Source organism: Leuciscus leuciscus, assembly GCF_965113295.1.
Source record: "Leuciscus leuciscus genome assembly, chromosome: 11".
NCBI lineage: Eukaryota > Metazoa > Chordata > Actinopteri > Cypriniformes > Leuciscidae > Leuciscus > Leuciscus leuciscus.
In genome coordinates this window covers 26412262-26431167 of record NC_138735.1, presented here as the reverse complement: position 1 = coordinate 26431167, position 18906 = coordinate 26412262, and the positions used below count along the sequence as shown (strand labels likewise).

The 18906-nt window shown below is 35.7% G+C and overlaps 2 protein-coding genes across 2 annotated transcripts in view; both read left to right on the top strand.

The window, feature by feature from the left end:
• Positions 1-406: 406 nt before the first annotated feature.
• trdmt1 (tRNA aspartic acid methyltransferase 1) lies at positions 407-8023 on the top strand. The gene is made up of 10 exons (XM_082183690.1): positions 407-540; positions 804-913; positions 1651-1727; positions 3332-3403; positions 5190-5255; positions 5513-5582; positions 5676-5759; positions 5843-6150; positions 7161-7348; positions 7835-8023. Exons 1-10 carry the CDS (start codon positions 477-479, stop codon positions 7933-7935), a joined length of 1140 nt encoding a protein of 379 aa, XP_082039816.1. The 5' UTR covers positions 407-476; the 3' UTR covers positions 7936-8023.
• Positions 8024-8298: 275 nt separating this feature from the next.
• cubn (cubilin (intrinsic factor-cobalamin receptor)) overlaps positions 8299-18906 on the top strand; it is a 36261-nt gene continuing 25653 nt past the window's right edge. Inside the window, exons 1-17 of the mRNA XM_082183650.1 lie at positions 8299-8582; positions 8746-8875; positions 10032-10160; positions 10273-10374; positions 10456-10559; positions 10647-10773; positions 11815-11983; positions 12122-12253; positions 13433-13528; positions 14580-14704; positions 14791-14977; positions 15061-15179; positions 15264-15498; positions 16428-16609; positions 16707-16869; positions 17602-17792; positions 17880-18036. Coding sequence (XP_082039776.1) covers positions 8464-8582; positions 8746-8875; positions 10032-10160; positions 10273-10374; positions 10456-10559; positions 10647-10773; positions 11815-11983; positions 12122-12253; positions 13433-13528; positions 14580-14704; positions 14791-14977; positions 15061-15179; positions 15264-15498; positions 16428-16609; positions 16707-16869; positions 17602-17792; positions 17880-18036 — 2467 coding nt within the window. The 5' untranslated portion in view covers positions 8299-8463. The remainder of the gene's footprint in view (positions 8583-8745; positions 8876-10031; positions 10161-10272; positions 10375-10455; positions 10560-10646; positions 10774-11814; positions 11984-12121; positions 12254-13432; positions 13529-14579; positions 14705-14790; positions 14978-15060; positions 15180-15263; positions 15499-16427; positions 16610-16706; positions 16870-17601; positions 17793-17879; positions 18037-18906) is intronic.

The window sequence follows — 18906 nt, the reverse complement described above, 5'->3', positions numbered from 1 at the left end:
TATTATATCATATAATATATTATTATTAAAACATGATGAATATTATACAGTATTTAGCAGAAAATTATATTAATATTAAAAAGGAATGTAAACATAAAAACAATATTATTTTAAATAATTACTACTACGAAAATAAATAGGCTACACAAATGCACCATATTTTTATATATTCAAATTATATAGTTTATTATTTATTTATTATATCATGTATTATTATCAAAAAAGTTTATAATTTTTGAAGATAACGTAATCTACTTGTACTGTAACAATTTAAAACGCAAATTACATTTTAATGTAAAATTATTATTAGTATTATTAGTATTATTAAGAAGAAGAAAAATAGAAGAGGAAGACATTTTTAAAAAAGCGGAACGATTCGCGTATGGATTTGTTTCTAGACGGTCATGTATTCGGGATTGCACATGTGGCATGTCTGAGCGCTGTCAAAATATTATAAACATCATCCAGCAGTGAACATGGATCGACTCCGTGTTTTGGAATTATACAGCGGAATAGGCGGGATGCATTATGCTTTACAGGGTACGTGATTTTGTTTAAATCCGGAGCGATTATTGAAACACATGACTGACACAGGATCAGTTGCAAAGGCTCTGCCTCTGTCAAGTTATTGGCACGCTGGTAAAGTTTGAGTCTCTGTTGTATGATCCCCACAGGTGTCACTGTTCCCTTACTGTACTGTACATTGTTCTTTATAAACAAAAAATAAAACAGATTCACTGGAGTTGTGTAGACTAGCTAAAACTCTCAGTAACTTTAGTTGAATTAACTTGCGTTTCTTTCAGAGAGCTCAGTTCCAGCTGAAGTTGTGGCTGCTGTGGATGTCAACACAACAGCCAATGAAATCTACAAACACAACTTCCCCAGTACCCCACTCTTACCCAAAACTATCGAGGTCAGTCCTTGCCCACTTGAATCTTATTTGATTATGTAAATATTAGACACATTTTGTTTGGACGCATACACATAACACGAAATGGCTCCCATAAGCAGTTTTATATGAATCAGTCTCTTCTTTATGCCAATTAACACAGGCAAACAATATGCATAATTAGTGCTTGATTACAAGTAAGATTATTACCACTGACTTGCATAGATTTATGTCACTGTAATCACTGTATTATGTATGCTTGTGCATATTAAACTGATTTATTGCACTCATAACTACACATCTCTTTTGTAACATCCTTAAAATGACGTTTTTGTAAGTCCTACCAGCACGTTGTCCCATGACAGGGCTTTTAAAAGCAATAGGAGGTAAAAGTGTAACTGAGTGGTTTTTGTGGTGGTTAAAGGTTCTGTGCTTTGTCAGCATGGTAATAATGTACCTGCCACTGGCCTCAATTCAGGAGAATATACAACAATGGATGGAGATTTAAAAAAAAGTGATAAAGAATATGGATTAGCTATTTAAATGGTAGTACTGTGGAGTAAATTAGTATGTTTATGTTCAGGACTTAAAGCATAAATAACTTAATAATCATAAATATTTTTTTTCCTTTATATCATCTTTAAATGTGGATTGTGATAGGATAAGCTTGTGTTTTTTAGTAAACAAGGGAGTTTTTGTCATTTTATTATTTTTTTCTTAAAAATTTGTTTAATGCTATCTCTTTTGGTTTTGTGTATAAGGGAATGACGTTACAGGATTTTGACAAGCTGAACTTTGACATGATTTTGATGAGTCCACCATGTCAACCATTCACCAGGTGATCTGCATTTTTCTCTTGTTCATTGAAGAAATAATTCACACTGATTTTATTTTCTCGTGCGCATGTTATTTCAAATGATATGCCTTTCTTTCTCTTGTGGAACGCAACAGGAGAAATCTTGAGGATACAGTGATGGTCGTTTTGTTCTGTGCAATGCAGTAAATGGAGACTGGAGCTTTCAATCTCGGAAAGGGATCATAAAAGCATCATAGATGTGTCTCATACAGTTTTCTGAAGCCAAATGATAGCTTTTTGTGAGAAACAGACTGAAGTTTAAGCCTCTTATGATCCTTTATGGTGCTTTTACATGCTTTTTAAAGATTGTTTGCCTCAGTTCCCATATATTGTGATTGCATGGAAAAGAGTAACTGATACAAATCTTTAAAATTGTTCCAGTTGTGTTCCACAATAGAAAGAAAGCCATACAGGTTTGGAACAACATGTGAGTAAATAAAATAATTTAATTTCTGGCTGAACTATTCTTTCATCATATTAACATCTCCACCTTTTTCCTAACAAGCCAACTGTGTTTTAGATTATGGGAAGCACTTCCGGTTTGTTTGGAAAAGTTCCACTCATAAAGACCGAAACAATCATTTAGAATCATAAGGTTTCGCTACAAATAATCCTTATCTGTCGTTTTGACTGAATGAGCTGTAAAATGTCCTTCATATTATATTTTCAGACGTCATGAGAATAACGTAACGCTTGGTATTTTAATGTGACAAGAATGTCTGTCAATGACAAGCTCTTTTCAGTCGCTGCATTCTTTAACTCCTGATCATTTTCCTTAACAGTATGAAAAAAAGACAACATATAGTCCGTGTTTGTAGTCTGCTCTCTAGATCCCATGGATAATTCAGTGGAATGCACTAAGAATCTCTTGTTTTTCTCCCCAAATCCTCACGCCTCTTTCAAGGTTTGTTTTCACATGGATGATTTAAAATCTAATTGTCTCCCCTTTTCGCTTCTAATCCCTATAGCAGTGTTTACTGGAATATTTCTAAAGCAGGTAAAAACAATATTGTCTGTCAAAATGACGGAAATCACTTGAATAATGAATATTATCACATAACGTTCCAGTTAATTAACATTTATATTAAGGCAATGTATGTTGCATAATACATGCATGCATTACTAGATTGATATTTAACATGTAATATTGTTGTGGAGATAATCGAGCTTATTCATGGTCTGTTTTTAGTAATTTAACGGAAGTCACTCCCATGATTTGTGCAAAGCGTCATGGCGCGTAGGAAAAAGGTGGATACTGTTCAAAAGTTTAGGATCAGTAAGGCTTTTTATTGTTTGTTTTTGTTTTTTGAAAGAAAGAAATGAATACTTTATTCAGTGACACTGAAGACTGGAGTAATGATGCTGAAAATTCAGCTTTGCATCACACAGAAATGGTTATTTTAAATTACAATAATATTTCACTGCATTTTTACTGCATTTTTGATCAAACAAATGCAGCCTTGGTGACTATAAGAGATTTTAGCAATCCTTTGAACGGTTGTGTATTACTGCTCTATACTGTATATCTGTAATGTGAAAAAGACTGCTAAATTGGTTGACTAAAGCTAACGTGTGTTTCTCAATAGGATTGGTTTGCAGGGAGATGTTGCTGACCCCAGAACAAAGAGCTTCCTTTATATCCTGGACCTTCTGCCAAGGTCAGACTGATCAATCTGAGCTCTTTTGAACGCCTGCTACAGACTGTGCCATTTCAGCAATCCTATAAGATCATTACAAATCACACTGTCTGTCATGGATCTAATAAACTTGGGGACGACACGTATGTAGACTGTACGATGATGACACCTATTGAATCATAGGCTACGACCCAAGCTAGTATAGAAGAATAAAAACGTAATCAGCATGCGCTAGTGGTAATTGTGCACTTAGACAATTGTGGTTTTTATGTGCGTTAAACAAAAGAGGAGAATATGAACGAGCTCAATGCTAGGGAAAAGAGGCCAACTTTACAATTTTGTAAGTGAAGCTTGAGGTAAGTAGGTTTAACCCTCTGGGGCCTAAGGTGTTTTTGGGGTCCTTGAGATGTTCTGACATGCCCTTAGATTTGTGCTTTTTTCAGTTGCTTATAAACATATTAATGGCAAAGGTATAATTACACTCTATTTAGCACAAACAGGGCTACCATAATATGTGAGCAACATGTATGTAGATGTTTGTATTTTTGAGAGAATGTTTATGCATGGTTATTGAAAAAACTAAAAATGAAAATTTTCTGAAATAAGGCCACAAAACACATACTAATTATGTGTCCACAATACTTCTGAATAATGCATTTTGTCGCCTAGAGTTTTTTCTTCAAAACGATGTGAAAATCATCCTGCCTAATCATTCACATAAAACAATACATTGATTTAAATTTTGTAAGACACTTTTTGTTTGGAAAGGCAATATGCGAGTGGGCGTGATTCACACCTGAGGAGACAATGTCTCTAAAAGAAGAGAATTCAAGCTTCATGCCTGTGTGTCTGTATGCCTGTTTGACTGAGTATTCGCTGAGTTACAGTTCATTTTCGGACGCGTTTCAGAATTGACTTCACTGACAGAGAGAAAGCAGAACTCACATCATGTTTATTTTTCTTTATTTGGCCAAAAGCACAACACGTTGTTTTTATTGTGAGTATACACAAAAATAATACACACTTAACAGGATCGATTGATGTATGAAACTTGTTTGTAAGATCAAAGTCAACAGAGTATTTTGAATCTCTTTTGAACTGATAAAAAAAAAAAGCGAGCTGGTATCGCCGGCGATACCGCCGACCCCAGGGGGTTAAGTTTTAGCGCCATGTCGCATTGATCAATACGCCATTTCATGTTGCATTTTTATTGGCTAGTCAGTAGGCGTATGTCGTAGCAGGAAACACACTGTACGATGATCATGCTAAATTTCTGACACTCAGTAAATTATCACATGCTATCTTTGGTCACAAGACTGTGACAACCGCCGTCTTTGAACATCTCTCGCTGTATGACGTATGACCATCGTTTAGTCGCAACGACCACAAAAATCGGCACAATTGGTCATCTTGCGTATGGGACAGCCCAAAATCGCACAATGGGTACCGGGCGTAAGTCACTGAAACGGTTCTCTGATATTGATTTCCAAATTTGAGTTCCAAACTCTCTCTCTCTCTCTCTCTCTCTCTCTCTCTATATCTCTCTCGCTCTCTCTCTCTCTCTCTCTCTCTCTCAATACTTCTTCCTATGAACAAAGCCAAATTTCCTGGCAACGTTCATTCTACAGTATTTTTGCACATCTCACATTATTAATTCATGCCTAATAAAGGAATAAAGAATTGCTTCCTCTCTCTCCCTCTCCATTTGCCCTTTCTCAAGTCTATTGTGTTATTCCCAAACTCAGCCAAGGTGTTTTTTTTCCCAGAGCGTGTTTGTGAAAGAATGTGCCTCTCTTTGTCCCTGCAGGCTCAGCGAGCGGCCGCGATTCATTCTGCTGGAGAATGTGAAGGGCTTTGAGACTTCTGCTGCAAGGTAACCAGGGCGGCACAGTGGCTTTGAGATCACCATGGTTATGTGGCTATGAGCCAATGGGGTCATGGGTTTCCCCTCTGTGTTACTGTCATGTATTGTGTTAATAAGAATCTTATACAGTAGTTGTCTGCGTATTAAACTGAGATGGATGAAAGTATTTTAATATTGAAAAAGTACACACTTTGCCTTAAAGTGGTCTTATCAATGTTTTATAGTGTCTAAATATATATTAGATGTTCTGTTTTTTTAATTGACAGGGATGCTTTGCTTAAGACACTGAGAGAGTGTGACTACATCTTTCAGGAGTTTCTGATCTCACCAACATCTGTGAGTATGTCTCAAAAAGAGCTGTTAATGTCTCTTAAAAACCTCAGAAAGTTAATGCCAGTCTTGTTTTTGTGATGGTTTTTATGGTCACAGCTTGGGATACCAAACTCTAGGCTCAGATACTTCCTCATTGCAAAGAGACCACCAGGACCCTTCTCATTCCCAACATCAGCAGAGGTACTTTTCTGGTTAGACCTATTCTAAGTAAGATACCACAATACAGTTACTATTGGATACTAAAGCTTTCTATCTACTGGCAGATTATAGAGGGTTTCCGCATGTCTGAATCCCCAGACAGTCTCGCTGTTCCACACGATCATCCTACACCACCTGAATCTGAGAGAGAAAAGACTGGGACGATCATTTTTAAGCTGGAGACTGAACGAGAGTTAGAAAAGAAGAGGAATCAGGACAAACAGGAGACTGTCCAGAGGCTGCAGGACTTCCTGCAGAAGGAGGAGGAGGACATGGACCGGTATCTGCTGCCTCCCAAAACCCTGCTCAGATACGCTCTACTGATGGATATAGTTCAGCCCAGTAGCAGGAGATCAGTTTGCTTTACTAAAGGGTGTGTGTATTATTAATATTATTCTATTTTATTATAATTCAATTCTAATTATAATAAATATAAATATAAAAATGATAATGAATGATAAACTAATTAAAATATATGTTTATATAAGAAAAAAACACACACATAAATATATTTTATGTAATTGCATTTTTTATATATTAAAAGTATCATAATAAATTGTTATGTATGTGCAAGTGTTGTGTGTGTGTGTATATATATATATATATATATATATACACACACACTGTACATAATATATACATAAATTGTGTGTGTGTATGTGTATATATATATATACATACACATAGTTAACATGATATTTAATTATTTCTCATTAATATTTTTATATTTTAATTATATATATTGATAAAAAAATGTATTACACACACACACACATATATATATATATATATAAAGAAACACCAAAATATGACAATTTAATTCGTTTTTCTTCCTCATAACCTTTTATAATGTAAAAACAATCCTCATTCAAATTTTTTGAATATGTTTTCCTCATTATAATTGCATTTTTTATATATTAAAAGTATCATAATAAATTGTTATATATGTGCAAGTGTTGTGTGTGTATATATATATATATATATATATATATATACACACTGTACATAATATCTACATAAATTGTGTGTGTATGTATATATAATATATATATATATATAAACACATAGTTAACATGATATTTAATTATTTCTCATTAATATTTTAATATTTTAATTATATATATTGATAAAACATTTATTACACACACACACACATATATATATATATATATATATATATATATATATATATATATATATATATATATAAACAAACACCAAAATATGACAATTTAATTCGTTGTTCTTCCTCATAACCTTTTATAATGTAAAAACAATTTTTTGTTCAAATCAAATTTTTTGAATATGTTTTCCTCATTATAATTCCATTTTTAATATTAAAAGTATCATTATTAATATATATAAACTGTTGATTCTGTGTAGTTATGGTCACTATGTGGAGGGCACGGGCTCCGTCCTGCAGTCCTGTGTGGATGTGGAGCTAGAGAGTGTGTTTAAGAGCCTGGAGCTGCTTTCTGAAGAGGACAAACTGAAGCAGCTTCTCCAGTTAAAGCTGAGATACTTCACACCCAGAGAGATCGCCAACCTCATGGGCTTTCCTGCAGATTTCTGTAAGACATTCACCAGAGACACTAAACAGCGGCATCACACACATTCACCAACACAGCACTGAAGAAAAACACACAAGTTAACAGAAATCTGCTTAACTTAATATTATATGCATAGACATATTTACATATTTATGGTATTATATTTCATACCATAAGCTTTAAAGTCCAGTATGTAATTCCACTGGAGTGTGAAAAGGTTAATGAATAGCTTTCCATTATTTACTTTTGACTTCCATTTAGATAATTAACTGTCTCGGGATTCATAATTTGTTTTTTGCAAGAATGCTTTACAGACAAAGCAAAGGTGAAGACAGGGAGAAAAAGAAGATTAGAGGGATTTCTGCCCCTCTGTACAATTTTAAAACATTTTCACTCACATTTTCTGAGAACTCAGACCCATTCATACTGTTAATGAATAGTCATAAGAAACAGCAATGTGAAAATGTAATAATATTGTCGTTCAATTACATGTATTTTGTGTTTCAGCATTTCCAAAGCAAATGTCCACTAAGCAGCAGTACCGTGTGCTGGGGAACAGCCTGAACGTCCATGTGGTTTCACATCTTATACGTCTCATGATCTCATAATAAAACATTGGGAAATTAGATGTTATATATATATAATCATACATTTTTCTGTACAGTTGTATATTGTTGAATAAAATAATTTTTTATACTGTACATTTGCTTTGTTATTACTGCCTTCTCTCATTTGACTACACAATACAAACCAGTTAGGCTATATAATTTTTTAATGGGTATATCAGTTTTAATGCTGCCGGTCATTTACTGTGAAGCTATTCACACTCAGAGGGAAAATTAGTCCTAAGCTGCAGGTTCACTGCTTTAACTTTGGTTACTCATCTCCAAAACACATGTGACAGCCCCTGACACGCACACACACACACACACACAATAAAGTCAAATTACCTGCATGCAGCTGAGTTAAATGCCCTCTAGACACTTACATATTCTTTATAAATGATTTTGGGAAATGCAGCGGTGTTAGGACTTCTCAGGGCCAAAGTGCATCTCCGGCTGGTTGGGTTTAGGCAGATCTTGGTGTGAAGGTTCAGTACAGTGTCTGATGAGCGTCCTGGGACGAGCTCTCTCAGCATGGCATGGACGCTGAGCTTCTCCTGGCCCTTCATCTTTCTCATCTTCCTCTCTGGACTGCAGTGTGACAGTGGCGGTCAGCCCCACAACAGACAAAAACGGGACATCAGCAGTGACCAGTAAGTATCTTTTTTTAAATTAGTTTTTGTTTGAAGATGCTGGAAAAGACTAAAATATTGCCTTTGGTTTGAGACCACCTGAAATTAGAATTATTAATTTGAATGTGAGTTAGAAATTAAATGAGGATGTGCCTTCCAAAGTTACCTGGTAATTGATTTGCAGGCCTCGTATGATATCAGAGAACGGTCACCTCACATTCTCAGCTGGCTACAACAAAGACATACGCTTCACAACCTCAGGGACGGGAAGTTTGAAGGTGGGAGCAGAAGACCTCGTCCAGCAGATTAATCAGGTGAGTTTGACTGTTAGAGGAAAATGATGGCTAATAATAGAAGATACAAGTGAATATTTTTGTTGGTCAAGCATGTTGTGATGCTATAGTGATGTCAGTATCACTAACATAATCTGAAATTAGGTTTTGATAAAAAATAAAAAAACATCCCAAAATGCCTATGAAAATGAATACATTTTGGGTAACACTTTATTTTACGGTGTCCTTGTTACTTATGTTACATGTACTTACCATTGTAGTAACAGTAAATTATGCATAATTACATGCAACTAATCCTCAACCAAATCCAAATCCTACCCTAACCCTAATGTAGTTGCTTAATAGTACTCTGTACTTAAATATATAATTACACTGTAACAATGACACCTTAAAATAAAGTGTAACCTGATTTTGTATTGCTTATTTTGTTTTGTTTCAGTTTGTTTGTTTTGTTGTTTGTGTTTAAATGTAATTTTTTTATTTATTATTATTTCATGTGGTTTTAATGTTTTTTTGTTTTATTTTTACTTGTATTTTGTTTTGTTTCATTGTCTTTTTGTGTGTATTTCTGTTTGATTTGGTTTGGTTGTTTTTATTTTCTGTTTTATATATGTTTTTTTTTTTGTATATTAGTTTGTTTGATTTGATTTGATTTTGTTTTGTTTTTATTTTTTGTTTATATTTAATTAATTGTGTTTGTTGTCTTGCTTGTTTCATTTAATATATATATATATATATATTATTATAATTTTTTAACTTTTTTTAACTTGTTTTGTTTTGTTGTCTTTTTGTGTTTCATTTTTGGTTAATTTTCTTTAAATTTTTTTTGTTTTATTTTTACTAGTGTTGTGTTTCGTTGTCTTGTGTGCATTTTGTTTTTGTTTGTTTTTGTTTTGTTTAATTTTTGTTTATATTTAATTGACTTTGTTATGTTGCTTTGTTCTGTTTCATTTTGTTTTAATGTTTTAATTTTTTTGACTTGTATTCCTTTTCATTGTTTTTTTTTATTTTTTTGTATGCATGGGCATTTTGTTTTGTTTAAGTTCGTTTCATTCCATTTACATTAAATTTTGTTTATTCTAGTCTGCACAGATCAATCATATTGTGTATGTTATTGAAGCACTTTGCACCCGGGAAAAGTTGTAATAAAGCTTAATCGAGTGCAACTCTATTCCAGATCAAAATTAACAAAGATGACATCAATACCATAAAGAACAGCGGCCCGTCTCAGGAAGTGACAAACCAGCTCAATCAGCTCAACACCAGAGTGACTACACTCGAGTCAAAAGTTCAGACAATAGAACAGGTATTGCTGTAATCATCAAATTCACTCGAAGCTTATTGCTTATGTGATTACAGGCCTTCCATTTCAGCCTTTACGATTTCATTTCAGTTTTATGATACTCTGTATTTCATAGACAGTACAGCGGAAGACTTGCAGCAGCAATCCATGTCAGAACACAGGAACCTGCTTGAACTTGTTGGACGCCTTTCACTGTCTCTGTCCTGATAACTGGCAGGTCAGTCACTCAGATAGACGTCTGTGCTTCTGTCCTGTTCATATGTGATTCTGACTGACACTTGGATCATGGTCTCTTCAGGGTCCCACGTGTGCTGTAGATGTGAATGAGTGTCAGGTGTTAGCAGGAACTCCGCTGGGCTGTCAGAACGGGGCCACATGTGTGAATACACCCGGATCTTACACGTAATCCTCCGTTGTATGTCTTTTCTGGGGTTTTTAGTGTTTTATGAGACTTATATGTTCATATTTTTCTCTTCTGTTGTTTACCAGTTGTACCTGTACTCCAGAATGGTACGGTCCACACTGTACATCTCGCTATGATGACTGTGCAGGCGGAAGTCAGGATCTGTGTGTTCACGGCTTGTGCATTGATTCAGACAGAGTCAATCCCAATGAGGTGATTCGAAATGATGTGTTTTTATTCATTCTTAGTACTCTTCAGTTCATTTTTGGACAGAGAAAGACAATGGCTCACCCCAAAATGAAGGAATTCAGTCATCATGTACTCCCCCCTCATGTCATACCTGTTAGAGTTTACCATAAAAAGACTGTCATGAGGGTGGTCCATACAACTTGTGTGCTGTATTCCAAGTCTCCTGAAGTCATACAATAGTTTTGTGTGATGTAAATGCCAAAATTTAAGGCACTGACTGTTTAACAGGATGATCATGTTACCCTTTTCCAATTCCAGTCTCCAAAAATGTCAAAGAGCACCGTAAAATGTGTTTATTTGACTATTATAATAGCTTAAATTGGAGGAATAGACTCAAATTTCAGTCTGTTCTTCGCAAAAAAGTTATCATACGAGCTACTATTCAAAAGACAGAATTACATTCGGTATTAATGTTTTTGAAAGAATGCATTTATTTGATAAAAAATACAGTAAAAACAGTAATATTGTGAAATACTATTACAATTTAAAAAAAGTTTTCTTATAGTTTTAAATGTAATTTATTTATTTCTGTGATGGGAAAGCTGAATTTTCATCATCATTACTTACATGATCCTTCAGAAATCATTCTTATATGTTGATTTTCTGCTTAAGAAACATTTCTTGATATTATCAATATTATAATATTATTATAAAAAAAAGTTGTCCTGCTTAATGTTTTTGTGGAAACTGATAAATTTTTGCAGGATTCTTTGACGAATAGAAAGTCTAAAAGAACTACATTTATTGGAAATAGAAATCTTTTAAATAAACGTCTTTACTATTATGATAATAATAACATTTTACTGACTCCAAACATAGTGTCATGTATGTGACTTAGGAATCCTGCACACGAGTCATATTTTTTTCTTTAGCATTTTGGTCTCCATTCACTTTCATTAGACGTATGCTAAAGAGCAGTGTGAACATCCTGCTTAATATCTCCTTCTACATAACGAAGTCATATGGCTTTGGAACAACGTGCGTCCCTTTTTTGCCTCTTTTCAGCCCAAGTATAAGTGCATCTGTGATGCTGGTTGGATGTCTCCACCCGGGGTGTCAGCGTGCACGGCTGATATTGATGAGTGCAGTCTCCAGAACAAGCCCTGCTCCACAAACCCCCCTGTGCAGTGCTTCAACACTCTGGGCTCGTTCTACTGCGGCGCCTGCCCTGCAGGTTAGGCCATATCACATATGATTATTACAATGATGTCAATATCCGTGATGTCAATCACGATTATGAAGGCATTTGGCTGACTAGCAGATTTTTATCCAGAACATCTTTTCATGAAGTTGATTTTTTTGTGTCCCCCAGGATGGCAGGGTAATGGTTACAGCTGCCAGGATGTCGATGAATGTGCCACAAACAATGGAGGCTGTTCCACTTCCCCTTCGGTGCCTTGTCTCAACACCATGGGCTCCTTCCACTGCGGACAGTGTCCTCCAGGTTTAGCTCACATCCTCATTCTCATGCATTTTAAAATAAGACCTGTTGTCTAAACGAGAATAGTTCACCCAAAAATGAAAATTCATGCACTACTGTTCAAAAGTTTGGGGTCGGTATGATCTCTCAATGTTTCTGAAAGTCTCTTGTGCTGATCAAGGCTGCCTTTGTTTGATAAAAAATACAGTGAAAATCAAGAAATATTTTTACAATTTAAAATAACTGTTTTTTTATTTTAATATATTCTAAAATGTAATTTATTATTGTGATTCAAAGCTGAATTTTCAGCATCATTACTCCAGTCTTCAGTGTCACATGATCCTTCAGAAATCATTCTAATATGCTGATTTGCTGCCCAAGAAACATTTCTTATTTTTATCAATGTTAAAACAGGACTGCATTTTATTTCGTATAATAGTCACTTTTGATCAAGTTAATGCACACACACAAAAAAAGCTCAATTTCTGACCCCAAACTTTTGATTGGTGTTATGTTGTTTGAAACCCATATCTGTGGAACACAAAAGTTTTTTTTTTTTTTTTTTTTTTTTTTTTTTGAGAACTGGGCATTACTCTTAAAATAATTCACCATAAAAGTAGTCTTGTGCACTTTATTTGCAAGTCTTCTGAAGCCATATAATGGCTTTATGTGAGAAACGTGCTGAAATTTAAATTGTTTTTGGTGAACTTTGCATTTAATATCTAAATCTTTAAAATCAAACTTTTGAGGTTGTCCTGTTGGTCTTGTCTTTTTTTTAAATTCACTTTTGCTTCATAATTTCCCGCTAGAGATGGCTGGGGAAAATGAAACCTGCCTATTTTTAGTACATTTCACATGTTTGTTGTTCCTCTGTCCTGCTTACAGCACAGGCTGGCTTGTAAAATCCTGCTGAATCATGTTTTTTGCTCACTGTAGTACGTTTCAAATAAGAGACAGATGCTTGCTTGAGCTGAAATTTCATTATATTCCCTCTGGGAGAGATGGAGATGGACAGAGGTGGAGAGATGCATTTACTTGGTTCATTGAGGACAGTACTGTCTGCTAGTCCTGCTAATACATTCAGCTTTACAAGTCTCAATTGACTGCTAGATTGCAGAGAAAGACCAGACACACCGAAATGATCGAGCTAAAATAGCCATTAAATGTAAGATGAGACTGCTGACCCCATGTGTGTGTCCTCAGGCTATGAGGGAGACGGGAAGACTTGCACTCAAGCCAACATCTGCTCCTCCAACAATGGAGGATGTTACCCTCTGGCCACCTGTGCTTCCACTCCAGGTACACATGCATACAAACACAAATCCAATACTTTACTGCAGTTATCCTTTACAGCAGCGCATGACCAGTAGCATTATGTTATAACAGGAGTAATAAAAAGGGTGTTAAACTTTGTGTTGCAATGTCACCTCCTGATATAAAAGACATTATTGCTATCTCTGTCTGTTTTTACTGGGTTTTTATGTTTGTTTTTTTATATCTTGTCATATGCATTAATTTTTGTATAAAATGACTTTTAATTTTAGTAGATAACATTATTTTTTGACAAAAAAGTGCAAAATTAGGTTACACTTTATTTTGAGTCCACTTTAGACATTCTACTAACTACTTTGCAACTACATGTCAACTAACTCGCATTACTTGCAAAGTTACTTATAAACAGTAAAATGTCTAAAGGAGACTATCGAAATAAAGTGTTACCCAAAAATAAAACCATTGTCATTTAACTTTATTATTTTACATTTTTATTTAATATTTAAACATTTTAAGCAATCACAGAATCAAATCATAAAATACAAAACTAACACGTAAAAATAAACTTATTACTAACTCCTTTTTTTAACATCAATATTGATCAAAAACAACATTTTCATGACCCCAAAAACTTTATCATGTTCACTATTTTAATAGAATTCTTATGAAGTTTTAGAGTTTATTCATTGTTCACGTTTTAGTGCATTATGTATTCATCACAACATCACATATACTGTACATTCTGTCAGTACATTGCGTTCAAGTTCACTGTGCGCAATTTGACACATTTTAATACTACATTTGTTGTACATCTCATATTGTATTGTTTGAAATGATCATATTCTTCAAAAACATATATTGTGTATTAATATATTGTAATGTTTTCTCCTAATATTCTCGTCAGCTATATATTTGATTTAAAATAGTTAAATTATGGTCAGGATGCACATTTCTTTTGTCTCATCTTCTCTATCATTTGCAAAATCAATCTTAGCACATATTGATGCAAAATAAAATTGAGTAGAAGAATAATTTCTGATTTGCATCATAAACGGGTTAATTTTTGGTCTCCTTCCAGGAAGTATTATCCCATCATGCACCTGTCCTCCTGGTTACGTGGGTAATGGTTATGGACCCACGGGTTGTACTCAGATCAGCGACATTTGTGGCACTAGTAATCCTTGTGTAAATGGCCAGTGCCAGGTTAGTGTTTATCTCTAGCAATCTCTTATAACTTCCCAAAATGCAGCAGCCGGCATGTTTTTTTTTTTTTGTCTTGATCTCCCAAGAATACAGCCAGTGGCTACATCTGTAGCTGTGACCCGGGCTGGGCGGGTCAGAATTGCGATCAGAACGTGAACGAGTGCTCTAGCAATCCCTGCCAAAACGGAGGAACCTGCACTGATGGCATCAACGGCTACACCTGTACCTGCACCAACCAATGGACGGGCCCGCTGTGCCAAACTCCACAGCAAGGTGTGTTTGTTACACAAGTGAGTAAGTATGTGATGATATATGTTTTTTCATATGGTGACATCATGACCTTTTATGTGCATTAGAGTGTGGAGGAGTTTTGGAAAGTCCAGCTGGCACTTTCAGTTACCCTACCAATCCTGGAACGGGTGATTATGATCACCAGGTCAGCTGTGCATGGGTCATCAGAACCGACCCTAGCAAGGTTAGTAAAGTTATCAGTGAACCTTTTCAAAACCCGGGCTACTTGGTTTTGTGCTTGTGGTCAGTATTCTGTTGTTCTTTCCAGATTCTGCGGATTACCTTCCCGTTCTTCGACATCGAGAACAGCGCCTCCTGCAACTTCGATTTCCTTCAGGTCCACGATGGCGAGACTGCCTCCGCTTACATGATTGGGAAATACTGCGGCACTGGCGCCCCAGCCGAACTCTTCAGCTCTCATAATTCTCTGTACTTCTGGTTCCGCTCTGATCATTCAGTCAGTGGACGCGGCTTCACCGTCGCCTGGCAATCCCAGGCACCAGGTAAACAAAGAATGCCCTTAAAGAGGCCGTATCTTTTACAAAGTCTTGATTTTGTTTTTAGGGTATAGTAGAATAGGTTTTCATTCTTGAAAGTAAAAAACAACAACATTATTTTTCACATTTTTCACATTGTTGCAGCACTTCTCTTCCCAGTCTGCAAATAACACTCAGGTGTGCGTTTACCAAAAGCATCGTTAGCCGGTTGACCAATCACAACACACTGGTCCAGTCGACCAATCAGAGCACACTGCTCTATTCGGAAGGAGGGGTGATAGAAACTAAATAAGGATGCGTTTCCCAAAGCCAGCTATGGACGCAAGTTCTTTTGAGTTGTGTTGGTATTGATGGAACTTGCGACCATAGTTGGGTTAGGGTTAGAGAAACGCATCCCTATTTCGTTTCTGTTTTCTTTCCGGAAAATAACTCAAGTCTACAATCAAGGCGTTTCAGGGAGTTCAGAAACAGTGCACACTGATGTGAAGAGTAGTTCCTTTTGGAGTGGACTTGTGCTTTGTAACTTTGCAGACTTGAGAATGTAAAAAACATAATAGGTCCTATAAAATGTGCGATTTTTTTTTGCTAGATTTTTGCAGTTCAATCAATAGTCAACAGTCAGTAATGTAACAATTGAATGAAGCACAGCTCAGACAGAAGTCACTTTCAAACCAAGCAGCTTTCTGTCAGTCAACATGGTGAATCTAGTTTTTCAACTAGTTCCCATTATTAAATATGCATAGGGAAATCTTTCGTCTTTATGCAAAATCCCCAATCACATGGTTTTCTATTAAAATGACTGGAACAAATTCGCAGAACAATGGAAAATATGACCACACCTGATTGGTGCAAATGATTTCCAAACTGATAATAGGAAATATTTGCATTAGCATGAATCTGATCTCATTCCACTACTCCTTTTTTTTTTTCTCCAGTGTGCGGTGGGGAGTTGACCAATACATATGGTGACATCAAGTCACCCGGTTACCCAGGTAACTATCCACCTAACCGGGACTGTTATTGGACAGTGAATGTGAACCCTGGTCTGCTCATCACATTCGCTTTTGGCACCCTCAGTCTGGAGCACCATGATAACTGTAACTTTGACTACCTGGAGGTATGCAAAGCTTTTTGCATCCTGGATCTACAAGAAAATGTAACTGTTTTCTGTGCATATGTGTTAAAATTCTTCAGCTTCCTGCTTTATTTGATAGATCAGAGATGGACTGCTTCCAGAGGACACAGCTCTGGGAAAATACTGCAGTACAGCGTCGCCACCACCTCTACAGACGACGGGACCCTCTGCCTGGATCCACTTTCACTCTGATTTCAGCATCAGTGATCGGGGATTTCATATTACATACACTACCTCACCATGTAAGTAAAGTCCATTCCATCAAAACACAAGACAGGGGGATTGTCAGACATTGTACGCAGGATAATACACCTGTATGCTAACATTTAAAAGTTTGGATTTGGCAAAGCTGGCAAAATATATGAATTTTCAGCTTCATTACTCCAGTCTTCAGTGTCACATGATCCTTCAGAAATCATTTTAATATGATGATTTGATGCTCAAGAAACATTTCTTATTATTATCAATGTTGAAAACAGTTGTGCTGCTTAATATTTTTGTGAAAACGTGATGCCTTTTTTCAGGATTCTTCGAAGATTAGAAAGTTCAAAAGAACAGCATTCATTTGAAATGGAAATTTTGGTGCATTTAATGTGTCCTTGTTGAATAAAAGTATTGATCCCAACCTTTTGAACGGGACCCACAGTTGAATTTTACGACACTATTTTCTTGTTTGCATTTACTTCTTACAGTATGTAATGATGTTTGTAATGCATTAGCGGTAATTCCAGTAACTGAGTTATGGTTCATTTTAACAGATCCATCAGTAGAATACTGTCCTTTTAAATGCTCATAAAGCAGTTTATTGGAGTTATAAAGATATTAAAAGTCAGGAGTCACATTCTAAATGTTGTAAACTCAGAGTGGAACATGATCCTAGGTCCAATGCTAGGTTCAAATGGTTAAAGACAACTGTCTTGCAATATTGGGACAAATTGCTTGAGTGTAATGCAATGTACTCTGTGTGCCATCAGCTGACCCAGGCTGTGGAGGCGTCTTTACAGACACAGAAGGCATCATCATCTCTCCCAACTGGCCTAATAACTATGCTCACAATAAGCAGTGCATTTATATCATCAGACAGCCACGCAGTGAATTGGTGGCGCTCAACTTCACCCACATGGACCTGGAGAATCATAGTGGCTGTCTTTTTGATTTTGTGGAGGTATGATCTGTGTAATTAATGTGGATGAGAGGAACAGTAAGTAGCATTTTGATCTTATCATGTCGCCTTATCTATCAAATCTCTCAGGTTCGAGACGGGACGGGTGAAACCGGCCCACTCATTGGGAAGTACTGTGGAAGTACCCTGCCAGCACCAATATTGTCCATCACTAATGGACTCTGGATCCGTTTCAAGTCTGACAGCTCTGTGTCCCGTGCTGGCTTCAGGGCCATGTATGAAATTGGTGAGACAATGAAACATCCTTTTTATGTAAAACTTATGACGCCCACTGAATGCCAAATGTCACTTTTATGAAATGTTAAGCAAAAGAGTAAAAGCAGTATGGCCAGAAACATACTCTATGCAAGCAAACTCAAACATGAATGCTTTGCTAACACATTGCAAGCATGCAGTCCCATATTAAATTTATAATGTTTGTGCCATTAAAGTCACAATGAAATGGAAGTAGTGACAGATCTTTTCTTACGTATTGTGACGTACATTAATGGATTATCCAAAAATATATTTTTTTTTTACGTTGTTCTATTATTCAGTTGTTGATTGGATTTTGAGATGTGCACATTGCACTCAAAACTGGAGGTAGATGAACGTTTAAGTGCACTTTTGGAGAAATCCTGCATACGTCACCAGAGTGAAGTCTGTCGTTTTCACTGGAAGGTCCAGTTATGACATTTTGGTTAAACATTACAAGGTCAAAACATTAAAAAAAAAAATCACCATTTTGGTATGCTAATGTCTTCAAAATATTGTTGAGTCACTCAATATATCACTGAGAATGTAATGCATACTTCCGTTACGCTAAGAATTCTGTTACGCAATGACGTGTAATTAAAGAATTTTACACGGTTACACAATTTGGTTACACTTGTTACATGTGTTACATGTAGTTACTATAATAATTACTATAAATTATGCATAATTACATGCAACTAACCCAAAACCAAACCCTAATCCAACCAAAACCTTATAGTAAGTACATGTGGTTAATTAATATTACTCAGTACTTAAATGTATAATTACACTGTAACAACGACACCTTAAAATAAAAATGTTATGGTGTCCATCTTACAGTGTGATTATACATTTAAGTACT

Coding starts and splice junctions, on each gene's coding strand:
- trdmt1 (XM_082183690.1), top strand. CDS start 477: ATGGATCGACTCCGTGTTTTGGAATTATACAGCGGAATAGGCGGGATG. Junction 914..1,650: donor TCTTACCCAAAACTATCGAG/GTCAGTCCTTGC, acceptor TTTGTGTATAAG/GGAATGACGTTACAGGATTT. Junction 6,151..7,160: donor TCAGTTTGCTTTACTAAAGG/GTGTGTGTATTA, acceptor GATTCTGTGTAG/TTATGGTCACTATGTGGAGG.